Source organism: Lepidochelys olivacea, assembly GCF_965140295.1.
Source record: "Lepidochelys olivacea isolate rLepOli2 genome assembly, chromosome: 1".
In the NCBI taxonomy this organism is placed as follows: domain Eukaryota; kingdom Metazoa; phylum Chordata; order Testudines; family Cheloniidae; genus Lepidochelys; species Lepidochelys olivacea.
The window spans coordinates 153557355-153582688 of record NC_140411.1 but is presented as its reverse complement, the minus strand read 5'-3'; the positions used below and the strand labels follow the sequence as shown (position 1 = coordinate 153582688).

General features: G+C 44.6%; 1 protein-coding gene across 2 annotated transcripts in view; it reads right to left on the bottom strand.

The window, feature by feature from the left end:
* Window positions 1-25334, bottom strand: part of SYTL5 (synaptotagmin like 5) — a 188126-nt gene that overhangs the window by 53973 nt on the left and 108819 nt on the right. For both annotated transcript variants that reach the window (XM_084617869.1, XM_084617870.1), the window contains exons 5-6: window positions 20830-20962; window positions 6515-6640 (exon numbers count right to left, since the gene is read on the bottom strand). In XM_084617869.1, coding sequence (XP_084473995.1) covers window positions 6515-6640; window positions 20830-20962 — 259 coding nt within the window. The remainder of the gene's footprint in view (window positions 1-6514; window positions 6641-20829; window positions 20963-25334) is intronic.

Genomic DNA, 25334 nt, shown 5'->3' with positions numbered 1-25334 from the left:
AGGGAAATAAGTTGCTTATTTAAATAACAGGACTCATCTGTAATACATCAATTATGATTATGTTCTTTTCACCTAATACCATTCACAATGAACTTGTCATAATGCTGCCAAGGAGATGAATATTCAAGCTGCTGTTCATTTAATTGGCTTGGAAGTTTTGTATTTGAAAAAGCTACCATTTATGTTTATTCCTGGAAGAATATAAATATTGTTGCGGTTTTTTCCCCATCATCTGGGACCAGATTTTCAATAGAACTTAGGTCTTATTTCACACACCAAATTAAGTGGCCAGATCTTAAAATCTATGAACGTTGAAGGCCAGAAGAAACCATTATGATCATTCAGTTTGAACTCTTGCATAACACAGGCCCAAGAACCTCACACAATAATTTCTACATGAAGTCCATAATTTCTGATTCAGCTATAGCATATCTTTTAGAAAGACATCCAGTCGTGACTTAAAGACCTCAAGTGAAGGACAATCCACTATGTACCCTGGTAGGTTGTTCTAATGATTAATTACCCTTGCTGGTAAAAATTTGCACCTTCTTTCTATTCTGAATTTGTCTAATTTCAGCTCCCAACCACTGGATTTCATTATGCGTTTTTCTGTTTACAATGGAGTAAAAAGTGGTGCTGCTCTGCAGTGCCATCTTCAGGGCCCCGGCTGGTACTGCAGGACCTCCCACCTGAGTCTGCAAGGGTCTGCGGCCTATAGCCTGTGCTGTAACTCTGCATCAGTCTCTAAACAGTCATGTTACAAAACAGCAACTCAGGATTTGGCTGTCTGTGCCTTAAGACAGAGAGGAGGAAAAAAAGAATCTGAAATGCAAGTACTTATTTGCAGTGCTCAGAATCATAGAATATCAGGGTTGGAAGGGACCTCAGGAGGTCATCTAGTCCAACCCCCTGCTCAAAGTAGGACCAACACCAACTAAATCATCCCAGCCAGGGCTTTGTTAAACCTGGCCTTAAAAACCTCTAAGGGTGGAGATTCCATCACCTCCCTACATAACCCATTCCAGTGCTTCACCACCCTCCGAGTGAAATAGTGTTTCCTAATATCCAACCTAGACCTCCCCCACTGCAACTTGAGACCATTGCTCCTTGTTCTGTCATCTGCCACCACTGAGAACAGCTGAGCTCCGTCCTCTTTGGAACCCCCCTTTAGGTAGTTGAAGGCTGCTATCAAATCCCCCCTCACTCTTCTCTTCTGCAGACTAAACAGGCCCAGTTCCCTCAGCCTCTCGTCATAAGTCATGTGCCCCAGCCCCCCAGACATTTTTGTTGCCCTCCGCTCGACTCTCTCCAATTTGTCACCATCCTTTCTGTAGTGGGGGGACCAAAACTGGACAAAATACTCCAGATGTGGTCCCCCCCAGCGCTGAATAGAGGGGAATAATCACTTCCCTCGATCTGCTGGCAATGCTCCTACTAATGCAGCCCAATATGTCATTAGCCTTCTTGGCAACAAGGGCAGACTGCTGACTCATATCCAGCTTCTTGTCCACTGTAATCTCCAGGTCCTTTTCTGCAGAACTGCTGCTTAACCAGTCAGTCCCCAGCCTGTAGCAGTGCATGGGATTCTTCCGTCCTAAGTGCAGGACTCTGCACTTGTCCTTGTTGAATCTCATCAGATTTCTTTTGGCCCATTCCTCCAATTTGTCTAGGTCACTCTGGACCCTATCCCTACCCTCCAGCATATCTACCTCTCTACCCAGCTTAGTGTCATCCGCGAACTTGCTGAGGGTGCAATCCCTCCCATCATCCAGATCATTAATAAGATGTTGAACAAAACCGGCCTCAGGACCGACCCCTGGGGTACTCCACTGCCAACTAGACGTCGAGCCATTGATCACTACCTGCTGAGCCTGACAATCTAGCCAGCTTTCTATCCACCTTATAGTTCCTAGGTCAAGGCCCTGACCTGGGCTTGGGTTAACCCTGAGGAGCTATTCCTCTGTCCCAGTCTCACCCAGCTCTGCCCCTGACCAAAAGCAGGCATTCCTTCTTTAACTGGCCTTCTGGTTCTTCACTGGTGAATATTTCTCTTGGCCCTTCTAGGCCTCTGGAAGACTGTTGTGTTGGTCACCTGGTCTGAGTGGATTTTCCTTGGGCAACAAGTGTCAAGGTGCTGATGCTTCCAGCAGGATTCAGAGACGGTCTGAGAGACCCCCATCCCAATCAGATGCTGAAGTCTTTTAGCAATCTGGCAGCAGGTTCTCAATTGGAGCAATGTGTCATAGGCCCCTGAGATACGACAATTTACAGCAGTTGATTATGTGCCCCCTTACCCTTATTGTGAGGGCTGAGCGCTACAAAATCAAGTGGTTTCTCACTGCTTGTTTGGAATTACCATCACAGTACACCAGGGGGCTGTAGGCCTTGCCCAGCACCATCAAACAGCCAGAAAAAGTCACTGCTTAACAAAAAATTAATAATAATTTTTAAAAGTACTTTCACACATACTCTGTTCATTCTGTTGCCTTTTTATGGAACGAGTCTTGCGGTATATTAAGAAAACATGTTACAGAGCAGTGGGATCAATTGCTCTCATTAGCTAATGAGGACAGAACAAGCAGTAAGGAGCAGCACAGAAAATTTACTTACAGTTGCATAACTGTTCTTGTTATTAATAGAACAAACTCCTCTGGGAGACTATGGAATTCCCATCACTTCACATATTCAAAGCTATGTGTAACACTGATCTATTACAGATGGCTCAGGGATAATTAAATTATTTTTTCCATGGTATGAGGGATGGATTTGACCCCACTAGGCCAACCCACGTGATTTAAGGATACCAGCATAAGAGTTGGCAGCAGACCATTCTTAGTGAAAGCCCTGGACACTGGAATTAGTTCCACCCTTTGCCCACCAGAGTTAATGTTGGTGAGCACGGTGTATTTCCACTTGTGGGAAGTAAGGAAAACAAACCCATCCAAGTTTCAGAGTAACAGCCGTGTTAGTCTGTATTCGCAAAAAGAAAAGGCGTACTTGTGGCACCTTAGAGACTAACCAATTTATTTGAGCATGAGCTTTCGTGAGCTACAGCTCACTTCATCGGATGCATACTGTGGAAACTGCAGAAGACATTATATACACACAGAGACCATGAAACAATACCTCCTCCCGCCCCACTCTCCTGCTGGTAATAGCTTATCTAAAGTGATCATCAAGTTGGGCCATTTCCAGCACAAATCCAGGTTTTCTCACCCTCCGCGCCCCCTCCCCCCCCCCAAACTCACTCTCCTGCTGGTAATAGCCCATCCAAAGTGACCACTCTCTTTAAAATGTGTATGATAATCAAGGTGGGCCATTTCCAGCACAAATCCAGGTTTTCTCACCCCCCACCTCCCTCCAAAAACCACACACACAAACTCACTCTCCTGCTGGTAATAGCTTATCCAAAGTGATCACTCTCCTCACAATGTGTATGAAAATCAAGGTGGGCCATTTCCAGCACAAATACAGGTTTTCTCACCCCCCAACCCCCATGCACACACAAACTCACTCTCCTGCTGGTAATAGCTCATCCAAAGTGACCACTCTCCCTACAATGTGCATGATAATCAAGGTGGGCCATTTCCAGCACAAATCCAGGTTTTCCCACACACTCCCCCCCCACCCCCAAACACACACACACAAACTCACTCTCCTGCTGGCAATAGCCCATCCAAACCGACCACTCTCCTTACAATGTGCATGATAATCAAGGTGGGCCACATGGCCCCACAGTATGCCAACATTTTTATGGCTGATTTAGAACAACGTTTCCTCAGCTCTCGTCCCCTAACGCCCCTACTCTACTTGCGCTATATTGATGACATCTTCATCATCTGGACCCACGGAAAAGAAGCCCTTGAGGAATTCCACCATGAAATTCAGCCATAAAAATGTTGGCATACTGTGGGGCCATGCGGGTACCCATAGCAGTGCCGCTGATCTGAAGGTATACATTGTCCCCAAATGTAAAATAGTTATGGGTAAGGACAAAGTCGTGAGGAATTCCACCATGATTTCAACAATTTCCATCCCACCATCAACCTCAGCCTGGTCCAGTCCACACAAGAGATCCACTTCCTGGACACTACAGTGCTAATAAACAATGGTCACATAAACACCACCCTATACCGGAAACCTACTGACCGCTATTCCTACCTACATGCCTCCAGCTTTTGCCCTGACCACACCACACGATCCATCGTCTACGGCCAAGCTCTGCGATGCGGCCGCGTTTGCTCCGGCCCCTCGGACGGAGACAGACACCTACAAGATCTCTGTCAAGCATTCTTGCAACTATAGTGCCCACCTGCGGAAGTGAAGAAACAGACTGATAGAGCCAGAGGAGTTCCCAGAGGTCGCCTACTGCAGGACAGGCCTAGCAAAGAGAATAGCGGAAAGCCGCTGGCCGTCACCTTCAGCCCCCAACTAAATCCCCTCCGGCACATTATTGGGGATCTGCGGCCTGTCCTGAGGGATGACCCAACACTCTCACAAATCTTGGGAGACAGGCCAGTCCTTGCCTGCAGGCGGCCCCCCGGTCTGAAGCAAATGCTCACCAACAACCACATACCACGCAACAGAGCCACTGACCCAGGAACCTATCCTTGCGGCAGAGCCCGTTGCCAACTGTGCCCACGTGTCTATTGGGGGGACACAATCAAAGGGCCTAGTGACATCGGCCACACTATCGGAGGCTCGTTCGCCTGCACATCCACCAATGTGATGTATGCCATCGTGTGCCGGCGGTGCCCCTCTGCCATGTGCATTGGTCGAGCTGGACGGTCTCTACGTGGGGGAAAGGGGGGACACAAGTTGGATGTCAAGAATTATAGCATTCATAGACCAGTCGGAGGGCACTTCAGTCTCTCTGGTCACGCAATCACAGACATGAAGGTCGCTATTTTACAACAAAAAAACTTCAAATCCAGACTCCAGCGAGAAACTGCTGAATTGGAATTCATTTGCAAATTGGATACTATTAATTTAGGCTTAAATAGAGACTGGGAATGGCTAAGTCACTATGCAGGGTAGCCTATTTCCCCTTGTTTTCCGCCCCCCCCCGACGTTCTGGTTAAACTTGGATTTATGCTGGAAATGGCCCACCTTGATTATCATGCACATTGTAAGGAGAGTGGTCCGTTTGGATGGGCTATTGCCAGCAGGAGAGTGAGTTTGTGTGTGGAGGGGGGAGGGGTGTGAAAACCTGGATTTGTGCTGGAAATGACCCACCTTGATTATCATGCACATTGTAGGGAGAGTGGTCGCTTTGGATAAGCTATTACCAGCAGGAGAGTGAGTTTTTGTGTGTGTGTTTTTTTGAAAAAAACAAGGGGGTGGGGGAGTGAGAAAACCTGTATTTGTGCTGGAAATGGCCCACCTTGATTTTCATACACATTGTGAGGACAGTGGTCACTTTGGATAAGCTATTTCCAGCAGGAGAGTGAGTTTGTGTGTGTGGTTTTTGGAGGGGGGTGGGGGGGTGAGAAAACCTGGATTTGTGCTGGAAATGGCCCACCTTGATTATCATACACATTTTAAAGAGAGTGGTCACTTTGGATGGGCTATTAGCAGCAGGAGAGTGAGTTTGTGGGGGGGGGGTGGAGGGTGAGAAAACCTGGATTTGTGCTGGAAATGGCCCAACTTGATGATCACTTTAGATAAGCTATTACCAGCAGGAGGGTGGGGTGGGAGGAGGTATTGTTTCATGGTCTCTGTATATATATAAAGTCTGCTGCAGTTTCCACGGTATGCATCTGATGAAGTGAGCTGTAGCTCACGAAAGCTCATGCTCAAATAAATTGGTTAGTCTCTAAGGTGCCACAAGTACTCCTTTTCTTTTTGCGAAACCCATCCAAGTGTTCAAGTGCTACTGTATATATGTTTTGAGTTGCTAAACAATATTGGAAATTTCCATTTGAGCATTAAGTGAAATTACACTATTTTTCAATCCACATCATAAGATTTCTAGGCAGGTGAAACAATCAACACTGAGTGAAAACAATTTGCATCCTCCATAATTTATCAAATAAGAAAAGTAGTAGATATCAGCTGGCCAAATTCTGGCTTTATTTTTGCACATTACAAAATCTGCATTCAAAATATGGGCATCACGTTATTTATACTCAACTGTATTACTATTTGTAAATGGGCAATAACTGAGGCCTCTTGCACCAGAAAAACTGATCAAGGAATTCAGTTAGATATAATCAGAATAATTATGGAAAGACTATGGAAGTGAACCATTTTAAGAGCTCATCTGACATTTTGCCCAAGTTAGATATTGCTGTCAGCTTTATGCTTGACTGACTACAGGCTCTGTTTTGCAAGGTGCTGAGCAGAGCTCGCCAAAATAATTGACCAAAAAGGACAAAATTTTCCTGAAAAATGTTGACTTTTTCAACCAGCTCTAGTAGTGCTGAGCACTCAAGAGTGCAAAGGGCTACACAGGACTGTTCAGCGCCTTTCTGGATCAAGCTCTGAGCTATCATCAGTCTTCGCTGTCCCTTACCTGTCAGAACAGGGAGTTGACCTGATACTGCGTAAACTTTGGGCATCAGCGTCCGAACTGCTGCTTCTTCCACCTTCAGCTTTCACATTGGCAATTTCTCCTTTGGTCACTGCCCTGATGGCCTTCCTGAGGAGCATAAATTAAAAAAAATAAAACAGGGTGAAAATGTAAAGCACACAACAGTTAAACCAATGTTGCTTTTGTGAGATCTTTCCTGTTAGAAAAGAGAGAAGGCAAGGCTCTGATAGCACCATGCTGTGCTTCTAGTGGATGTGTTTTGAGTATTGCTGAGGTCAAAAATGGAAGAGGCAGTCACAGGTTTAGAAAAAGGCTCACCTATCTCTCTCACTCACATAAATAATAATAGTGCCATGTATATTACAGTAGCACTCAAAGCATGCCAGGAGTTGTACCAACACATAAGACGATACAGAGCCAGCCCCAAAGAGCTTAAGAACTAAAAAGGAAAAAAAAAACAGAGGCAGAAAGGGGCATGATTAAGGCCCTACTCGAACAGCAGGATGATTGTCAAATAATTGCGGCTGAGTTGCGGACAAGACATGGAAAATTCCGGAAAAGTAATAATAGACCTATATTAATTGCAGTAATTTGGAAAAGTCAGAGAAGACCTATTTGTTAAAGAAAAAATTGCTGGAACTATATAAACACTCAAGTATTACATTATGCCTTCTAATTTTTTTTTGATAACCATACATTTTGCTGCAACTATATTACAATCTTTAATGTACAGGGCTGACAGCGGGAGCACAGCCAGGCTCCTGCTGTCATCCCCGGGCGGCTGATAAAATTGCAGTGGATGCCTAATATTGTGGGATCTTCAATTCTTGCAATATTGTGAATTAAATAGGGCCTTAGGTATGACATTCAATCAATGTGGTCAGAGTGACAACCTCAGCTAGTAGTAGTTCTGATGGCACGTTAGTTAGTTTGGTTTCCTTTTTATTTGTTGGGGGTGTAATAGGTGGGTAATGAGATAAGAAAGGAGAGAAGCAAGAAGGGATAAGTTTGCGAGAATGAGAGAAGAATGGGACGATGGCATAAAGTAAAGCAGACAGAAAAGGAGGAGATGATGAAAAGGGGAAGTGGAAGAGTCCTGTGTTGTGACTGGAGCAGAGTTTTATCATTCCCTACCCCCTCCAAGAGCCCAAGTAAAGATGTCTGGGTGATGTCAGGAATCTGAGGGTCTGAAGCTGGCTCCCGCTGTGGGCTGCTAAGGCACCTTAGTTAAATTTACTGACGGAGACTATACATTATATATTAGCTGTGTTGCAATAACAGATGTAATTGTTTCCATGGCTTTTCAAAAAGCTGTGTAAAATGACTCTTGGCAATTGTAGGAAGTGCTTTGCTCTGATCTTCCAGTTATAAGATCAATCTCCCATAATCAGTGACAGAAATATACTGCAGAACTGTTTATCACAGAGGGTGACTTCTTGGTAAGCTAATACTCCTTTTTTCCCCTCTTCTGGCCCTCTTAGATAGCTGCTAGATGCACACTCAGCAAACTGACAGACAGGCCGAGCGTCTTCAAGGAGAAAAGACTGTCCAAGATAAAAGGGATCTCAGAGCTTCTGGAGGTAAGCTACTGTTGACAGCAGATGGAGAATCACTTCCATTTGGCAGCATAGCACTTCCTTGTAGAGAGCTTCCTGCTGCTAAGGATGGACTGTACCTGTTCAGAGCACAACCTCTCTCTAAGCACCAGATGGAGTGGGTGGGTTTGGATGGTTGGTTCTGCCCCCTGTTCTGAGACAGTAAGTTCAGGAACAGGTACATACATATGAATGGGCGAAAGGCCACCAAATTCTCTTGGCCACCAAGGTGCCACCAGGATTATTGTTGCCTTGTCTTCCTTTCACCTTCTTGAAGACATGGGATAATAGATATATATTAGCAGACCTGACCACTGTACCAGAAAGGCATTCTCCTGGAGTTACGCCTATGGGTACTCAGGAGCTGTAGGCATTTCTAGTTTGCTTGGGTTGTAAAGAGGTCCCGCAATGGGAAACCCCACTGCCAGAAAATGTACTGCATCACAGAAGAATGGAGCTCCCACTTGTAATCCTGGTGGAAATACCTGCTTAGGTTGTCTGCTAAGGTGTCCATTCCTTCCAGGAGGTGTGCTGCTAAGGAGGTTATCCAATGCCAGATCCACTAGTTCCAGAGCATGACTGCTTCCATGCCGAGGGGCAGACTTTGTTTCTTCCTGTTTGTTTATACAAAATACAGTAGTCATGTTGTCTGACATCATTTAGACATGTGTGGACTGGATGAAGGGTAGGAACCTCTTGTATGCTTCATGCACTCCTGAGAAGTCTGATGCATAGTTTGGATTCTTGCAGAGTCCAGGATCCCTGAGCAATATAGTCCTCCAGGTGCACTCCCCAGCCCAGAAGAGAAGCATCCGTTATGAGTGTCTTTGTGGGTGGTGATGGGGGGAACATAGGAAACCCTATGAAAACAGTCTCTTTCGTTTCCCACAAAGTGAGAGATGTGAGGATGTTTGGAGGAAGTGAAACTCCTTTGTCCAGGGCAGCTGTGCTTGGCAGCCTCGATTGTCCATAACCATGCCAGGAGGCACCAGAAGTGGAGCCTCACAAAGGATGTCACTTAGGTGCAGGCAGCCACGTGACCTAGAGGGACCATGTCGGACAGGACTGCCATCTGGGGGCTGAGTCAGAGCTGGGTGATGATGTCCCTCATCATGTGGACTCCGTCCAGTGGTAAGTATGCTTTGGGTATGTAAGTATGCTCTAGATTTCACTAAGAAGCCGAAGGGGAAAACTCTGTAGTGAAAGTGATCGTGGTGCACCGTAAAGCGCGGGCCTCGCTTGTGAGCTGGATGAATGTCTATATGAAAATATGCATCCTCCAAATCAAGGGCCACAAGTCAGTCACCTTCATTTAGGGATGGGATTATTGAGGCCAAGGTGCTCATCCTGAATTTTGAATGACGTATAAAGACATCAGTTTGTCTGAGGTCCAGGATTGGTCTCCAGACCTTCTTCCTTTTGGGTACAAGGAAATATCTTGAACAACAACCCTTGTCCCTATGTTGAGAAGGCATAAACTCTACTGCCCACAGCGGAATTAAAGAGTTCACCTCCTGTTTGAGATACCTCTTGTGAAGAGGGCTGGGGAGGGGCATTTTGGAGAAGGAGTAGAAAAGAGTTCTATGGTGAGGCCTATCAAGATTTTCTCTAGGACCCCTCTGTCCAATGTGATATGGTGCCACTTTGGAAGGGAATGGGACAGGCATCCCATCAAAATACCTTTTCCACGGGAGGCTGGGATTGAAGAGAGGAAAGTAGTGGTGCACTGTGACTGCCATGCTGTACATGTGTCACTTCCTAGGGAGCTCAAAGGCCCTTTGATCATAGATGGGCTGAGAGCCAGGACAGTGTCTATGAGTTCCTCCTGTGCACCAGGATATATATCCCTAAGAAGTGGAGAGCTGCACAAGGCTCTTCAAGGGAATGAAGTGCCTCATCTTTCCCTCGCTGAACAGGTTGTTACCCTTGAAGAGGAGATCTTTTACTGTTGTCTGGACCTCCTTGGGGAAACCTGAGGATTGCAGCCAGGAGGCCTACCTCATCATGACCAATGTTGTCATATCTGCTGCATCAAGCAACGCTTGCAGGGACAATCTATCAACCAATTTCCCCTTCTCAAGGCCTGCCTGGAATTGGAGACCACACTCCTATAGCAGCTTATTAGCTAACTCCAACAGCTTGGACATCAATACTTGGTAATTCACTATATGAAATAAAAAGCTAGATGATGAAAAATTCTTTCTGCCAAAGAGATCCAGCCTCTTGGCATCCTTGACTGAAGGGGTGGACCTAGGCTGGTGCAGCATGCTGCCTTCCATGACAGTCTGGACCATGAAAGAGTTCGGATTTGGGTGAGAGAACAAATATTCTGCCTCTTTGATGGAACAAAGAAATTTTTGTCTGCCCTTTTTGGGAGAGTGGCACAAGTGGCTGGAGTGTACCCCACTACCTTAGCAGCTGCCAATATGGCGTCATTACCAGGAAATGCCACCTTGTCCGGAGAATGTCCAGGAGCTTATGAGTTGGATCTTGGACCTCCTCTAGGGGGATCTCACCGGTTTCTGCAATCTTCCTTATGAGGTCTTGTTACTGTCTATAGTCATCTAGTGGCAAGAGTTAGGCTGGTGCCACTCCCTCATCTGGAGAGGAGGAAGAAGAAAGTGCTATCGGTGGATGCAGCGGTACCAGCTGGTCCTCTTCCTCAAAACACTCCTGGGGGGACTCAGGCTCGTGGCTTGAAGGTAACCTCTGTTAAAAGCATTGCCCAGTCTGGGACTCTAAAGTAAGGATGCCCGAAGCCTCAGTATGGCTCCTGGCAGGGGATCGTACGGATGGGGGACAGTCCCGTGGGGGATACCACTTGTCCCTATACCAATAATGTGCTCAGTAAGAATGTGGAGGCATTCAGGGGGCTCTGAAAGCCCTGTCAGGGCTCATCTCATGCCTCAGGACCATGGGTGGAACCACTGGCCCCAATTCTTGTTCGTCAGTGGAGCTGGGCAACTCCTGTTCCCCTAATGGAGCTGATGGCACCATTTTGCCCTGTGATGTTGTGGCTGGTGGAACGAACCAGCAGCTGGTGTACTGAAGGTGTTGGAGCCTCTACACCATGGCTGGTATTCAGAGCCAGCAAAGGCCGTGCCACCATTGTACGGTTGTCCCTGGGCACTACGGGGTCTGAAAGAATCAGTCACTCTGGATTGGTGTAGATCAGAAGGTCGTCAAGAAAGGGATATGCAGGTCTAACGGGTGGAGAGTGTGAGGGTCTCTGATTTCTGGGTGGATCCCCCCCATGCAGTTTTGTGCAAGGCGTCTTCTTGCAGCGTAGTGCAGAAGGTGAATGGTCTCTTCTCTCTTTCGGTGGTGCAGGGATCAGTCACACCCCTTGTGTTGATGGTTTCAAAGCACTCAGCTCTCAGTACCATCGGTGCCACATGCTTCCCGTGATCTATAGACACACTCACACCTGGGTGTGGAGTCTCACTTGGTACCGAGGGTAGGGGAGAAGCAGTCCTCTTCTTAAAGGACTTGTGAGGCAATTTATCCCTCTTCTTACGGGGGTGTTAATCCTTACCCGTCTCATGCCTCCACTTAGATAATGTCAGGCACTGCGGTTCTCAAACCCAGGCCCATGGGGTTGCCAAACAAAAGCCTTACTCTCCGTGCCACCATGCTGCAAGCTGAGATGAGGGAACCACAACTAATGCCCCACCACCAGAGACTACATCCACTGACTCAGCAAGGTCAGATGACTAGCAACAGACTGCTGATTGCACACCACCAGGCATAAAGCTGCCTGTTCCTGTCCCACCTCTTGTCTGAGCAATTAGTTGCTAGGCCTGCTTGTGCCCAGACCCCTGAGACCAATTTCCTGCCTCCTTGCCTGATTACTGGTCCTCGTTCCTGTTCCATTAAGTACTCGCAGAGTCAGAACTCCCGCAACTGTCTGGTCCGAGGGGGAAAGAAATGGCAGATTGCACACTTGGAGGAATGTCTGTTTCCTGAGACAGTACAGGCAGCTCTTGTGAAGTTCACTGATTGGGAAGACCTGGCAGCAGGCCAGACAGAGCTAAAAGCCTGGAACCATGGGCATACTAAGAGCCCCAAATGGTAGGAAACCCCCAAGCTTCAAACTATCTACTAACACTAACAGCTAACTAGTAGGGCTGTCAAGCGATTAAAAAATTAATCACTAATAATTGCATGATTAAAACAATTAATCACACTGTTAATAAAAGAATATCATTTATTTAAATATTTTTGGATCTTTTCTACATTTTCAAATATACCGATTTCAATTACAACACAGAATACAAAGTGTACAGTGCTCACTTTATATTTATTTTTTATTACAAATATTTGTGCTGTAAAAATATTTTTCAATTCACCTCATACAAGTACTGGAAATTCACCTCATATAAGTACTGTAATTCAATCTCTTTATCATGAAAGTTGAATTTACAGATGTAGAATTATGTACAAAAAATAACAGCACTCAAAAATAAAACAATGTAAAACTTTAGAGCCTACAAGTCCACTGAGTCCTACTTCTTGTTCAGCCAATCACTCAGACAAACAAGTTTGTTTACGTTTGCGGGGGATAACGTTGCCTGCTTCTAGTTTACAATGTCACCTGAAAGTGAGAACAGGCGTTCACATGGCATTGTTGTAGCTGGCATCACAAGATATTTACATGCCAGATGTGCTAAAGATTCATATGTCCCTTCATGCTTCAACCACCATTCCAGAGGACATGCGTCCATGCTGATGACAGGTTCTGCTCGATAACGATCCAAAGCAGTGTGGACCGACGCATGTTCATTTTCATTATCTGAGTCAGATGCCACCAGCAGAAGGTTGATTTTCCTTTTTGGTGGTTTGGGTTCTGTAGTTTCTGCATCAGAGAGTTGCTCTTTTAAGACTTCTGAAAGCATGCTTCACACTTCTTCCCTCTCAGATTTTGGAAGGCATTTCAGATTCTTAAACCTTGGGTCATGTGCTATAGCTATCTTTAGAAAGCTCGCATTGATATCTTTTTTATGTTTTGTCAAATCTGCAGTGAAAGTGTTCTTAAAACGAACAACATGCTGGATCATCATCTGAAACTGCTAGAACATGAAATACATGGCAGAACGCGGGTAAAACACAGAGCAGGAGATGTGCTATTCTCCCTCCAAGGAGTTCAGTCACAAATTTAACGAACCCATTATTTTTTTAACGAGCAGCATCAGCATGGACGCATGTCCTCCGGAAAGGTGGCCGAAGCACGAAGTGGCCCTACGAATGTTTAGCATATCTGGCATGTGAATACCTTGCAACGCCGGCTACAAAATTGCCATGCAAACATCTGTTCTCACTTTCAGGTGCCATTGTAAATAAGAAGCGGGCAGCATTATGTCCTGTAAATGTAAACAAACTTGTTTGTCTTAAGGTATGTCTACACTACGAAATTAGGTCGAATTTATAGAAGTCGGTTTTTTTGAAATCGGTTTTATATATTCGAGTGTGTGTGTCCCCACAGAAAATGCTCTAAGTGCATTAAGTGCATTAACTCGGCGGAGCGCTTCCACAGTACCGAGGCAAGCGTCGACTTCTGGAGCGTTGCACTGTGGGTAGCTATCCCACAGTTCCCACAGTCTCCGCTGCCCATTGGAATTCTGGGTTGATATCCCAATGCCTGATGGGGCTAAAACATTGTCGCGGGTGGTTCTGGGTACATATCGTCAGGACCCCGTTCCCACCCTCCCTCCCCCCGTGAAAGCAAGGGCAGACAATCATTTCGCGCCTTTTTTGTCTGCTGCCAGCCAAAGATGTAAAGGATCGATGGAGTGGGTCAGAACAAGACATAGACCAGATTTGTTTTGGACTCATTTTCCTCCTCCCCTGTCTAGATCACACTGCAGTCAGTCACAGAGAAGGCGCAGCGAGGTTAATCTAGCCATGTATCAATCAGAGGCCAGGCTAACCTCCTTGTTCCAATAAGAACGATAACTTTGGTGCACCATTTCTTATTGGAACCCTCCGTGCAGTCCTGCCTGAAATACTCCTTGATGTACAGGCACACCCTTTGTTGATTTTAGCTCCCTGAAGCCAACCCTGTAAGCTGTGTCGTCAGTCGCCCCTCCCTCCGTCAGAGCAACGGCAGACAATCGTTCCGCGCCTTCTTTCTGTGCGGACGCCATACCAAGGCAAGCATGGAGGCCGCTGAGCTCATTTTGGCAATTAGGAGCACATCAACCACCACACGCATTATCCAGCAGTATATGCAGCACCAGAACATGGCAACACGATACCGGGCGAGGAGGCGACGTCAGCGCGGTCCCGTGAGTGATCAGGACATGGACACAGATTTCTCTGAAAGCATGGGCCCTGCCAATGCATGCATCATGGTGCTAATGGGGCAGGTTCATGCTGTGGAACGCCGATTCTGGGCTCGGGAAACAAGCACAGACTGGTGGGACCGCATAGTGTTGCAGGTCTGGGACGATTCCCAGTGGCTGCGAAACTTTCGCATGCGTAAGGGCACTTTCATGGAACTTTGTGACTTGCTTTCCCCTGCCCTGAAGCGCATGAATACCAGGATGAGAGCAGCCCTCACAGTTGAGAAGCGAGTGGCGATAGCCCTGTGGAAGCTTGCAACGCCAGACAGCTACCGGTCAGTTGGGAATCAATTTGGAGTGGGCAAATCTACTGTGGGGGCTGCTGTGATGCAAGTAGCTCATGCAATCAAAGATCTGCTGATATCAAGGGTAGTGACCCTGGGAAATGTGCAGGTCATAGTGGATGGCTTTGCTGCAATGGGATTCCCTAACTGTGGTGGGGCTATAGACGGAACCCATATCCCTATCTTGGCACCAGAGCACCAAGCCGGCGAGTACATAAACCGCAAGGGGTACTTTTCGATAGTGCTGCAAGCTCTGGTGGATCACAAGGGACGTTTCACCAACATCAACGTGGGATGGCCGGGAAAGGTGCATGACGCTCGCATCTTCAGGAACTCTGGTCTGTTTCAAAAGCTGCAGGAAGGGACTTTATTCCCAGACCAGAAAATAACTGTTGGGGATGTTGAAATGCCTATATGTATCCTTGGGGACCCAGCCTACCCCTTAATGCCCTGGCTCATGAAGCCGTACACAGGCAGCCTGGACAGTAGTCAGGAGCTGTTCAACTACAGGCTGAGCAAGTGCAGAATGGTGGTAGAATGTGCATTTGGACGTTTAAAGGCGCGCTGGCGCAGTTTACTGACTCGCTTAGACCTCAGCGAAACCAATATTCCCACTGTTATTACTGCTTGCTGTGTGCTCCACAATATCTGTGAGAGTAAGGGGGAGACGTTTATGGTGGGGTGGGAGATTGAGGCAAATCGCCTGGCTGCTGGTTACGCGCAGCCAGACACCAGGGCGGTTAGAAGAGCTCAAGAGGGCGCGGCACGCATCAGAGAAGCTTTGAAAACCAGTTTCATGACTGGCCAGGCTACAGTGTGAAAGTTCTGTTTGTTTCTCCTTGATGAAACCCCCCGCCCCTTGGTTCACTCTACTTCCCTGTAAGCTAACCACCCTCCCCTCCTCCCTTTAATCACCGCTTGCAGAGGCAATAAAGTCATTGCTGCTTCACAGTCATGCATTCGTTATTCATTCATCACACAAATAGGGGGATGACTACCAAGGTATCCCAGGAGGGGTGGTGGAGGAGGGAAGGAAAATGCCACACAGCACTTTAAGCACAGCACTTTAAAAGTTTACAACTTTAAAATTTATTGAATGACAGCCTTCTTTTTTTTGGGCAATCCTCTGTTGTGGAGTCGCTGGTTGGCCGGAGGCCCCCCCACCACGTTCTTGGGCGTCTGGGTGTGGAGGCTATGGAACTTGGGGAGGAGGGCGGTTGGTTACAGAGGGGCAGCAGTGGCAGTCTGTGCTCCAGCTGCCTTTGCTGCAGCTCAACCATACACTGGAGCATTCTGGTTTGGTCCTGCAGCAGCCTCAGCATTGAATCCTGCCTTCTCTCATCACGCTGCCGCCACATTTGAGCTTCAGCCCTGTCTTCTGCCCGCCACTTACTCTCTTCAGCCCGCCACTTACTCTCTTCAGCCCTCCACCTCTCCTCCCGGTCATTTTATGCTTTCCTGCACTCTGACATTATTTGCCTCCACGCATTCGTCTGTGCTCTGTCAGTGTGGGAGGACAGCATTAGCTCGGAGAACATTTCATCTCATGTGCGTTTTTTTTTCTTTCTAAGCTTCACTAGCCTCTGGGAAGGAGAAGATCCTGTGATCATTGAAACACATCCAGCTGGTGGAGAAAAAAAAAGGGACAGCGGTATTTAAAAAGACACATTTTATAAAACAGTCACTACACTCTTTCAGGGTAAACCTTGCTGTTAACATTACATACATAGCACATGTGCTTTCGTTACAAGGTCGCATTTTGCCTCCTCCCACCGCGTGACTACCCCCTCAACCCTCCCCCCTCCCCGTGGCTAACAGCGGGGAACATTTCTGTTCAGACACAGGCAAACAGCACAGCAGGAATGTGTCCCTGAAGAAAAGCACCCTATTTCAACCAGGTGACCATGAATTATATCTCACTCTCCTGAGGATAACACAGAGAGAGAAAGAACGGATTTTGGTTGAATGCCAGCAAACATACACTGCAATGCTTTGTTCTACAGTGATTCCCGAGTATGTGTTACTGGCCTGGAGTGATAAAAGTGTCCTACCATGAAGGACGAAATAAGGCTGCCCTCCCCAGAAACCTTTTGCAAAGGCTTTAGGACTACATCTAGGAGAACCGCAAATGCCAGGGCAAAGTAATCCTTTCACATGCTTGCTTTTAAACCATGTATAGCATTTTAAAAGGTACACTCACCAGAGGTCCCTTCTCCGCCTGCTGGGTCCAGGAGGCAGCCTTGGGTGGGTTCGGGGGGTACTGGCTCCAGGTCTAGGGTGAGAAACAGTTCCTGGCTGTCGGGAAAACCGGTTTCTCCGCTTGCTTGCTGTGAGCTATCTACAACCTCCTCCTCCTCCTCATCTTCTTCGTCCCCAAAACCTGCTTCCGTATTGCCTCCATCTCCATTGAAGGAGTCAAACAACACGGCTGGGGTAGTGGTGGCTGAACCCCCTAAAATGGCATGCAGCTCATCATAGAAGCGGCATGTTTGGGGCTCTGACCCAGAGCGGCTGTTCGCCTCTCTGGTTTTCTGGTAGGCTTGCCTCAGCTCCTTCAGTTTCACGCGGCACTGCTTCGGGTCCCTGTTATGGCCTCTGTCCTTCATGCCCTGGGAGATTTTCACAAAGGTTTTGGCATTTCGAAAACTGGAACGGAGTTCTGATAGCACGGATTCCTCTCCCCAAACAGCGATCAGATCCCGTACCTCCCGTTCGGTCCATGCTGGAGCTCTTTTGCGATTCTGGGACTCCATCATGGTCACCTGTGCTGATGAGCTCTGCATGGTCACCTGCAGCTTGCCACGCTGGCCAAACAGGAAATGAGATTCAAAAGTTCGCGGTTCTTTTCCTGTCTACCTGGCCAGTGCATCTGAGTTGAGAGTGCTGTCCAGAGCGGTCAGAATGGAGCACTCTGGGATAGCTCCCGGAGGCCAATACCATCGAATTGTGTCCACAGTACCCCAAATTCGAGCTGGGAACGTCGATTTAAGCGCTAATCCACTTGTCAGGGGTGGAGTAAGGAAATCGATTTTAAGAGCCCTTTAAGTCGAAATAAAGGGCTTCACTGTGTGGACGGGTGCAGGTTTAAATCGATTTAACGCTGCTAAATTCGACCTAAAGTCCTAGTGTAGACCAGGGCTCAGTGATTGGCTGAACAAGAAGTAGAATTGAGTGGACTTGCAGGATCTAAAGTTTTGCATTGTTTTGTTTCTGAGTGCATTTATGTAACAAAAAATATCTACATTTGTAAGTTGCACTTTCACGATAAAGATTCCATTACGGTACTTGTATGAGGTGAATTGAAAAATACTATTTCTTTTGTTTATAATTTTTACAGTCCAAATATATGTAATACAAATAATAATATAAAGTAAGCACTGTACACTTTGTATTCTGCATTGTAATTGAAATCAATATATTTGAAAATGTAGAAATATATCCCAAAATATTTAATACATTTAAATTGGTATTCTGTTGTTTAGCAGTGCAATTAAAACTGTGATTAATCAGGATTAATGTTTTAAATCAATTAATCATGATTAATTTTGTTGACTTAATTGCATGAGTTAACTGCAATTAATCGACAGTCCTACTAACTAGCTAAGATAAAACTATGTACAAGAGAAACAAAACAGTTCATGTGGGAACGCTAGCAAAAGCAGTGGGCACTGGAGGGCTCGGTCTCAGACCATGAGCGGTAGAAATGAAATGGGGAGGTGGTTGGTTCACACCACCCCTTATCCTCTTGGTTTAGAGTACAAGGAGGTGTAAGGCACAGCCATGGACTAACAGACACTGCTGTTGAAAAATCTTTCAGCCTTAAGCACATGGAGTGAATGCGCACCCACAGAGAATATACAAAGGGACCAGCACTTAAAGAATAATACTGTGTGTCATACTGGTCACCCCATCTCAAAGAGGATATGACAGAACTAGAGGGGTTCAGAGAAGGATGAGGAGAATGATTAGCGAAATCAACCTAGAAATACTCTCATATGGAGACTGAAAAGATTGGGATTGTTTATCCTAGAAAGGAGATGTATAAGAGGGAGTATTATAAAGGTATACAAAATAACAAAAACGTGGCCTAGAGAAAGTAGACTGGGAGCTTCTATTCTCCTTGTCTCCTAACACAAGAACAAGGGGACATTCAATTAAATAATAAGTAAGCAAATTCACAACTGATCAAAGAAAATACTTCTTTGTAATTAGGCTGTGGAACTCATTGCCATAGGAAGCTGTTGAAGCCAAGAATTCAGCAAGATTCAAAAATTAATTGGATATTTACATGGATAACAAGAATGTCCAGAGTTATGAAGATTAATGATAAAATGTTGGAGGAATTATTAATAATTTTATATATTATTATTATTGCAGACCACCTTGTGTCCAGGAATCAGCCAAACTCTTAAGTATTAGAGACCACGATAAGGCCTAATATGAGGGACAGATAACCCAAAAGCTGTCTAGTGAAGGTTTCTTACACTTTGCTCTTGAGTTCCTGCACTGGGCCAAAGTCAGTGACAGGATACCAGATTCTGTAAAGCTTGGGTCTGACCCAATATGACAATTCCCATGTTTTCCTAGCTTTCTCTGCAATAAATCTTTCCCCTTTGGAGATGATTTGTCACTTGAAATATTGACATTTTAACCATAGCAGATTTTCCCATTTGGGGGTGAATTGCAATAAAAAGGGAAGATAAGAAACAGGCATAAATCAGTTCTCTAAACATTTAGTTACTGTGCTACTAAGTGTTCACAACAAAGATGGTAAATGCTCCACTCCACTAAGGAGGCCGATTTTCAAGATACCTTCACCATGGCTATTATCTGCATGAACTGTAATTAAATGCAATTTTTAGTGCCACCGATTCCTTAGGCTGTATCCCCTTCATCTGCATAGGAGTACTCAGAAGCCACAGCTGCTTTTTTTATCCAATGTTAATGAGGAAAAATCAAGTGAAGTTTCGGATTGATTGTCAGAGGTCCAGTTCACTCCTCTATTCCCTTGACCATCACAGCCCTCATAATTTACATACTCTATATGCTGTAGATGCACCTGCATAGCAATTCAGTCAGTAGTAATTAGCAAACTCTTAACCAAGAGCTTTTCCTATGAAGAGTAACTATAGGATCTATAAAAAGAAAAGGAGTACTTGTGGCACCTTAGAGACTAACCAATTTATTTGAGCATGAGCTTTCGTGAGCTGTAGCTCACGAAAGCTCATGCTCAAATAAATTGGTTAGTCTCTAAGGTGCCACAAGTACTCCTTTTCTTTTTGCGAATACAGACTAACACGGCTGTTACTCTGAAACCTATAGGATCTATGTTCCCTGTCAAAATTTGCTCAATTTACCAATAAAAAGTTGTTTTTCTAATTGCAAGCCTGGATAACTCAGCCCACGATCTGAAAGTTAAGCTGAGTTCTGTCCTCCCCATGCATCAATGCCAATTTATGCCCCAATAACAACTATTCAACCCCACCGCACGTGTATCGCTCATTCTTCACAAACATGAGGGAATGTTCTGGAAACAACGAGGTTGCACAGGTGTCACAGAGGCCATCATATACCCAAGCACCATTTTTATTTACTGAAGAGGCTTCATGAAAAGAGAACATAGCTTTCAGATCACATGGGGGGGGGTCACAGAGCTGGAAGTTAGGGGAAAAACATCATTTTCCTTGTGAACTGAGCTAATTTTATGCAGAGGAAACAAACATGGAGCTTCAAGGTGCCATTTTTACAGCCATTTTTCAGAGTAGAAGCACACTTAGAAACACTTCAAATTCGAAGTGTTAATCTCTTACCAGGAGGAAAAATCCAATAGTCGCCATTGTCTTTTGCTGCTACCTTGTAGCAAAAGGTAATTATAGCTGCATTTCCTAGGAGACTGCAGTCTAATTATAGCAATTGTTTCAAAGCAGATTGTTTCTAACCCTGGGAGATTTTGGTGTGATCTGCAATACTGGAGACACAGAGAGAAAGAGAGAGAGGGAGACTGGAGAGACTCAAAAGAAAATCTGCTCAGAGGTGCTGTACTCTGAATGATCAGTTTCCAAAGTTCAAGACTTTACCCTATCTTTCTGGGTCCACTGAATATTGATTTCTGCCCACTTGTGGAGGAAGCTGGGGTATCTTGCATTTGCTCTGCATTCTCCTGGGTGTGATCTTTGGCTTGCCCTCCTTCTTTCTTACCAGAAACAGTATCTGAAGGAGAAAAAAAATATTTGGGGAAATAAAGACAACATATGCCAAGTGTGCATCTGATATAGATAGAATATTGTTTTTAAATGAATAAAAAAACCTGTTCAGACTATCACAAAGCCATTTTTGCATAGCTCAGTTTCTTTTTTAAATAAGAAAGCATCACAAAAGTAACCAGTTTTAGTTTAGTTATTTTAGAACTTTGATGCAGGTGGGTTGTTGTTGGTTTCTTTGTTTGTTTTGTTTTTCAACATTTTCCTTTGAATTATGCCCCCAACTTTGTTGCTAATTAATAAATTAAATAAATTTAGCGATGGAGGAACATGGAAAAAATACACCTTGCAGTTTATAGCTCTTCCTGTGTTAAGTGAGAGAGCACATTCTCTGCATTAAAAATGTTTTCAACTGGGAGGAAAATGTGGACAAAATGCTTTGGACATTACCTTTTCTTCTCATAATATATCTAACAAAAATATAAATAAACAAATACAGTAATATAAACAAAATATACATCTCGATATCTTGCATAAAATAAAGGCAGAAAACCAAGAATGCTAGTCATGTGCCAATGGATAATTCTTGAGGTGGCACACATACCAGAAAGGTCAAAATTTTGCCAAGTAGAATATCAGAATTCATAGTAATTTTCTTTTAATAGCAGCCAGCCCTCCTTCTTCCTAAATACACTTAGTCACTGTAACTTAGCTGCTGAATATGATAAACACTACCTGGAAAACACAGGCTGTACTTAGATGGTGGCATGTGGGTGAAGTGTTAAAATAGTTCATCTGAGAGGAGGGACCTTTGTATTCAGAAATAACTCCTACTCCTTAAACTGGTGATGGTGTAGTGGAGGTGAGACATGCATGCAGCTCTGAGGAATGTAATATGTGCTATCCCCTGTTGGATCAATGAAGCAGGCCACATTATCCACGTGTAAACATGTATGTGCATGTGCAATGGGTATCTAGGTGATGGGAAAGTTAAGATGTTGCCTCAGAATAAAGAGGTACAAAGAAGCTGGTATACAGCCTGTGATCTAGCACTTAGCGAGTCTTCCCCCACACAGAATAAGAAAAAAAAAGTTTAGTACAGTAGAGAATTACAATTTGAGTTCCATGGGGGGGAAAAGAAGTGGCAAAGATGGAAAAATCATGGAGCAGGTCTACACGGAATCAATCCTGAAGCACTTAGAGGAGAGGAAAGTGATCAGGAACAGTCAGCATGGATTCACCAAGGGCAAGTCATGCCTGCCTAATCTAATTGCCTTCTATGATGAGATAACTGGCTCTGTGAATGAGGGGAAAGCAGCGGACGTGTTATTCCTTGACTTTAGCAAAGCTTTTGACACGGTCTCCCACAGTATTCTTGCCAGTAAGTTAAAGAAATATGGGCTGGATGAATGGACTATAAGATGGATAGAAAGCTGGCTAGATCTTCAGGCTCAATGGGTAGTGATCAATGGCTCCATGTCTAGTTGGCAGCTGGTATCAAAGGGAGTGCCCCAAGGGTCGGTCCTCGGGCCGGTTTTATTCAATATCATCATTAATGATCTGGAGGATGGTGTGGATTGCACCCTCAGCAAGTTTGCAGATGACACGAAACTGGAAGGAGAGGTAGATACGCTGGAGGGTAGGGATAGGATACAGAGGGACCTAGATAAATTAGAGGATTGGGCCAAAAAAAATCTGATGAGGTTCAACAAGGATAAGTGCAGTTAGGACGGAAGAATCCCATGCACCGCTACAGACTGGGGATCGAATGGCTAGGCAGCAGTTCTGCAGAAAAGGACCTAGGGGCTACAGTGGACAAGAAGCTGGATATGAGTCAACAGTGTGCCCTTGTTGCCAAGAAGGCCAATGGCATTTTGAGATGTATAAGTAGGGGCATTGCCAGAAGATCGAGGGACGTGATCGTTTCCCTCTATTCGACATTGGTGAGGCCTCATCTGGAGTACTGTGTCCAGTTTTGGGCCCCACACTATAAGAAGGATGTGGAAAAATTGGAAAACGTCCAGCAGAGGGCAACAAAAATGATTAGAGGACTGGAACACATGACTTATGAGGAGAGGCTGAGGGAACTGGGATTGTTTAGTCTGCGGAAGAGAAGAATGAGGGGGGATTTGATAGCTGCTTTCAACTACCTGAAAGGGGGTTCCAAAGAGGATGGATCTAGACTGTTCTCAGTGATAGCAGATGACAGAACAAGGAGTAATGGTCTCAAGTTGCAGTGGGGGAGATTTAGGTTGGATATTAGGAAAAACTTTTTCACTAGGAGGGTGGTGAAACACTGGAATGCATTACCTAGGGAGTTGTTGGAATCGCCTTCCTTTGAAGTTTTTAAGGTCAGGCTTGACAAAGCCCTGTCTGTGATGATTTAGTTGGGGATTGGACTAGATGACCTCCTGAGGTCCCTTCCAACCCTGATATTCTATGATTCTATGATAGTTAATGTTTAGAGGTCAGCATAATTCATGCTGGAATGTCTGTATGTAAGGATCCAGAAAATGAAATTTGAGAGATCTTGCACTACTGAATAATTTGTCTATGTTTATTTAGGTCAAGATCACATACAAATAGTAAGCTCTTCAGAGTAGAGAGGGTGTTCTTTTCAATGTTCTGTAAAGTATCCAGTACTCTTCAGACCTTAGTTGCAAAATAAAAAAGCTGACTAATACATAATTATTATTCAAATTCAGTGATAATTGGGAATTGTTTAGGAACACTTTACTAGATGCCAAAGAAGCCACAATCAAGGAAGAAGGCCATGTTGGTTAAAAATATCACCGGGTTTAGAAGACAACTATAAAAAATAAAAAAGATTAAGAAATAACAAATGGAAGAAAGGGGAAGTTGATAGTAAGGAATGTAACTGTAGAAAACCGAAGAGGGAACCAAAGGGACACAAGGAGAAATCTATGGCCAGCAGAGTTAAGAACAATAAGGAGTTTTTAAAGTATATTAGAAACACAAAAAATCCTAACAATAGTATCATTCCATTACTAAATGGAAATGGTAGAATTATCAATAATAATAAAGAAAAGCAAAAAATCTTCAATAAATATTTGTTCTGTATTATGTGTGTGGGGGGGAGACTATGTAATCATGTCATATAACACAACACTCTCTCCATTCCACTAGTATCTCGAGAATGTTAAACAGGAGCAACTAAAGTTAGAGAGTTTAAATCAATTTATCAAGATAATTTGCATCCAAAACTTTTAAAAGAGCTGATTGAGAAACTTGATGGACTGTTAGTATTGATTTTCAATAGCTCTTGGAACATCAGGGAAGTTCCAGAAGAAAGCTAATGTCATGCCAATATTTTAACAAGGTAAACAGGATGACCCGGGTAATTACAGGCTTGACAGTTTGACGTTAATCCCAGGCAAGATAATGAAGCAACTGATATGTGACTTGATTAATAAAGAATTAAAGGAGTGTAATATAAATAATGCCAATCAACATGGATTTATGAAAAATAGATCCTGTCAAACTAACTGGATTTTTTTTTTTAAGAATAAAAGTTTGCTTGATAAAGGTAATAGAGTTGATGTAATAGAGAGACTTCTGTAAGGCATTTGACTTGGTACCACACAACATTTTGTTTAAAAAGCTAGAGTGATACAAAATTAAGATGGCACACATTGAATGGATGAAAAACGGATAGGTTTCAGAATGTAACTGTAAACGGGGAAATCATCATCGAACGAGTATATCTCTAGCGGGGCCCTGCAAGGATTGGTTCTTGGCCCTTATGCTATTTAACACTTCTAGTAATGACCTAGAAGAAAAACATGCAATTATTACTGATAAAGTTTGCAGAGAGAGTGGTAAATAAATGAAGAGAGCAGGTCACTGATACAGAGATATCTGGATTGTTGGTAAGCTGGGTGCAAGCAAACAACGTGTGTGTTAATATGGCTACATATAAATGTATACATCTAGGAACACTGGAAGTAGGCCATACTTACAGGATAGTGACTATTCTGGGAAGCAACAGATCTGAAAAAGATGGGGAGGGGGGTTGCGATAGATAATCAGCTGATCATGCTGTGACCAAAAGAACTAATGTGATCACGGAATGCATAAACAGGGGAATCTCGTGTAGAAGTACAGAGGTTATTTTACCTCTGTATTTGGCACTGGTGCGACCACTGCTGGAATAGTGGGCATCAGAATTGGTCACAGAATTCAAGAAGGATGTTGATGAGTTGGAAAGGGTTCAGAGAAGAGCCACGATAACGATGAAAGGTTTAGAAAACATACTTTATAGTGATAGACTCAAGGAGTTCAATCTGTTTAGTTTAACAAAAAGAAGGTAAAGAAGTGACTTAATTACAGTCTACACATACCTACATTGGGAACAAATATTT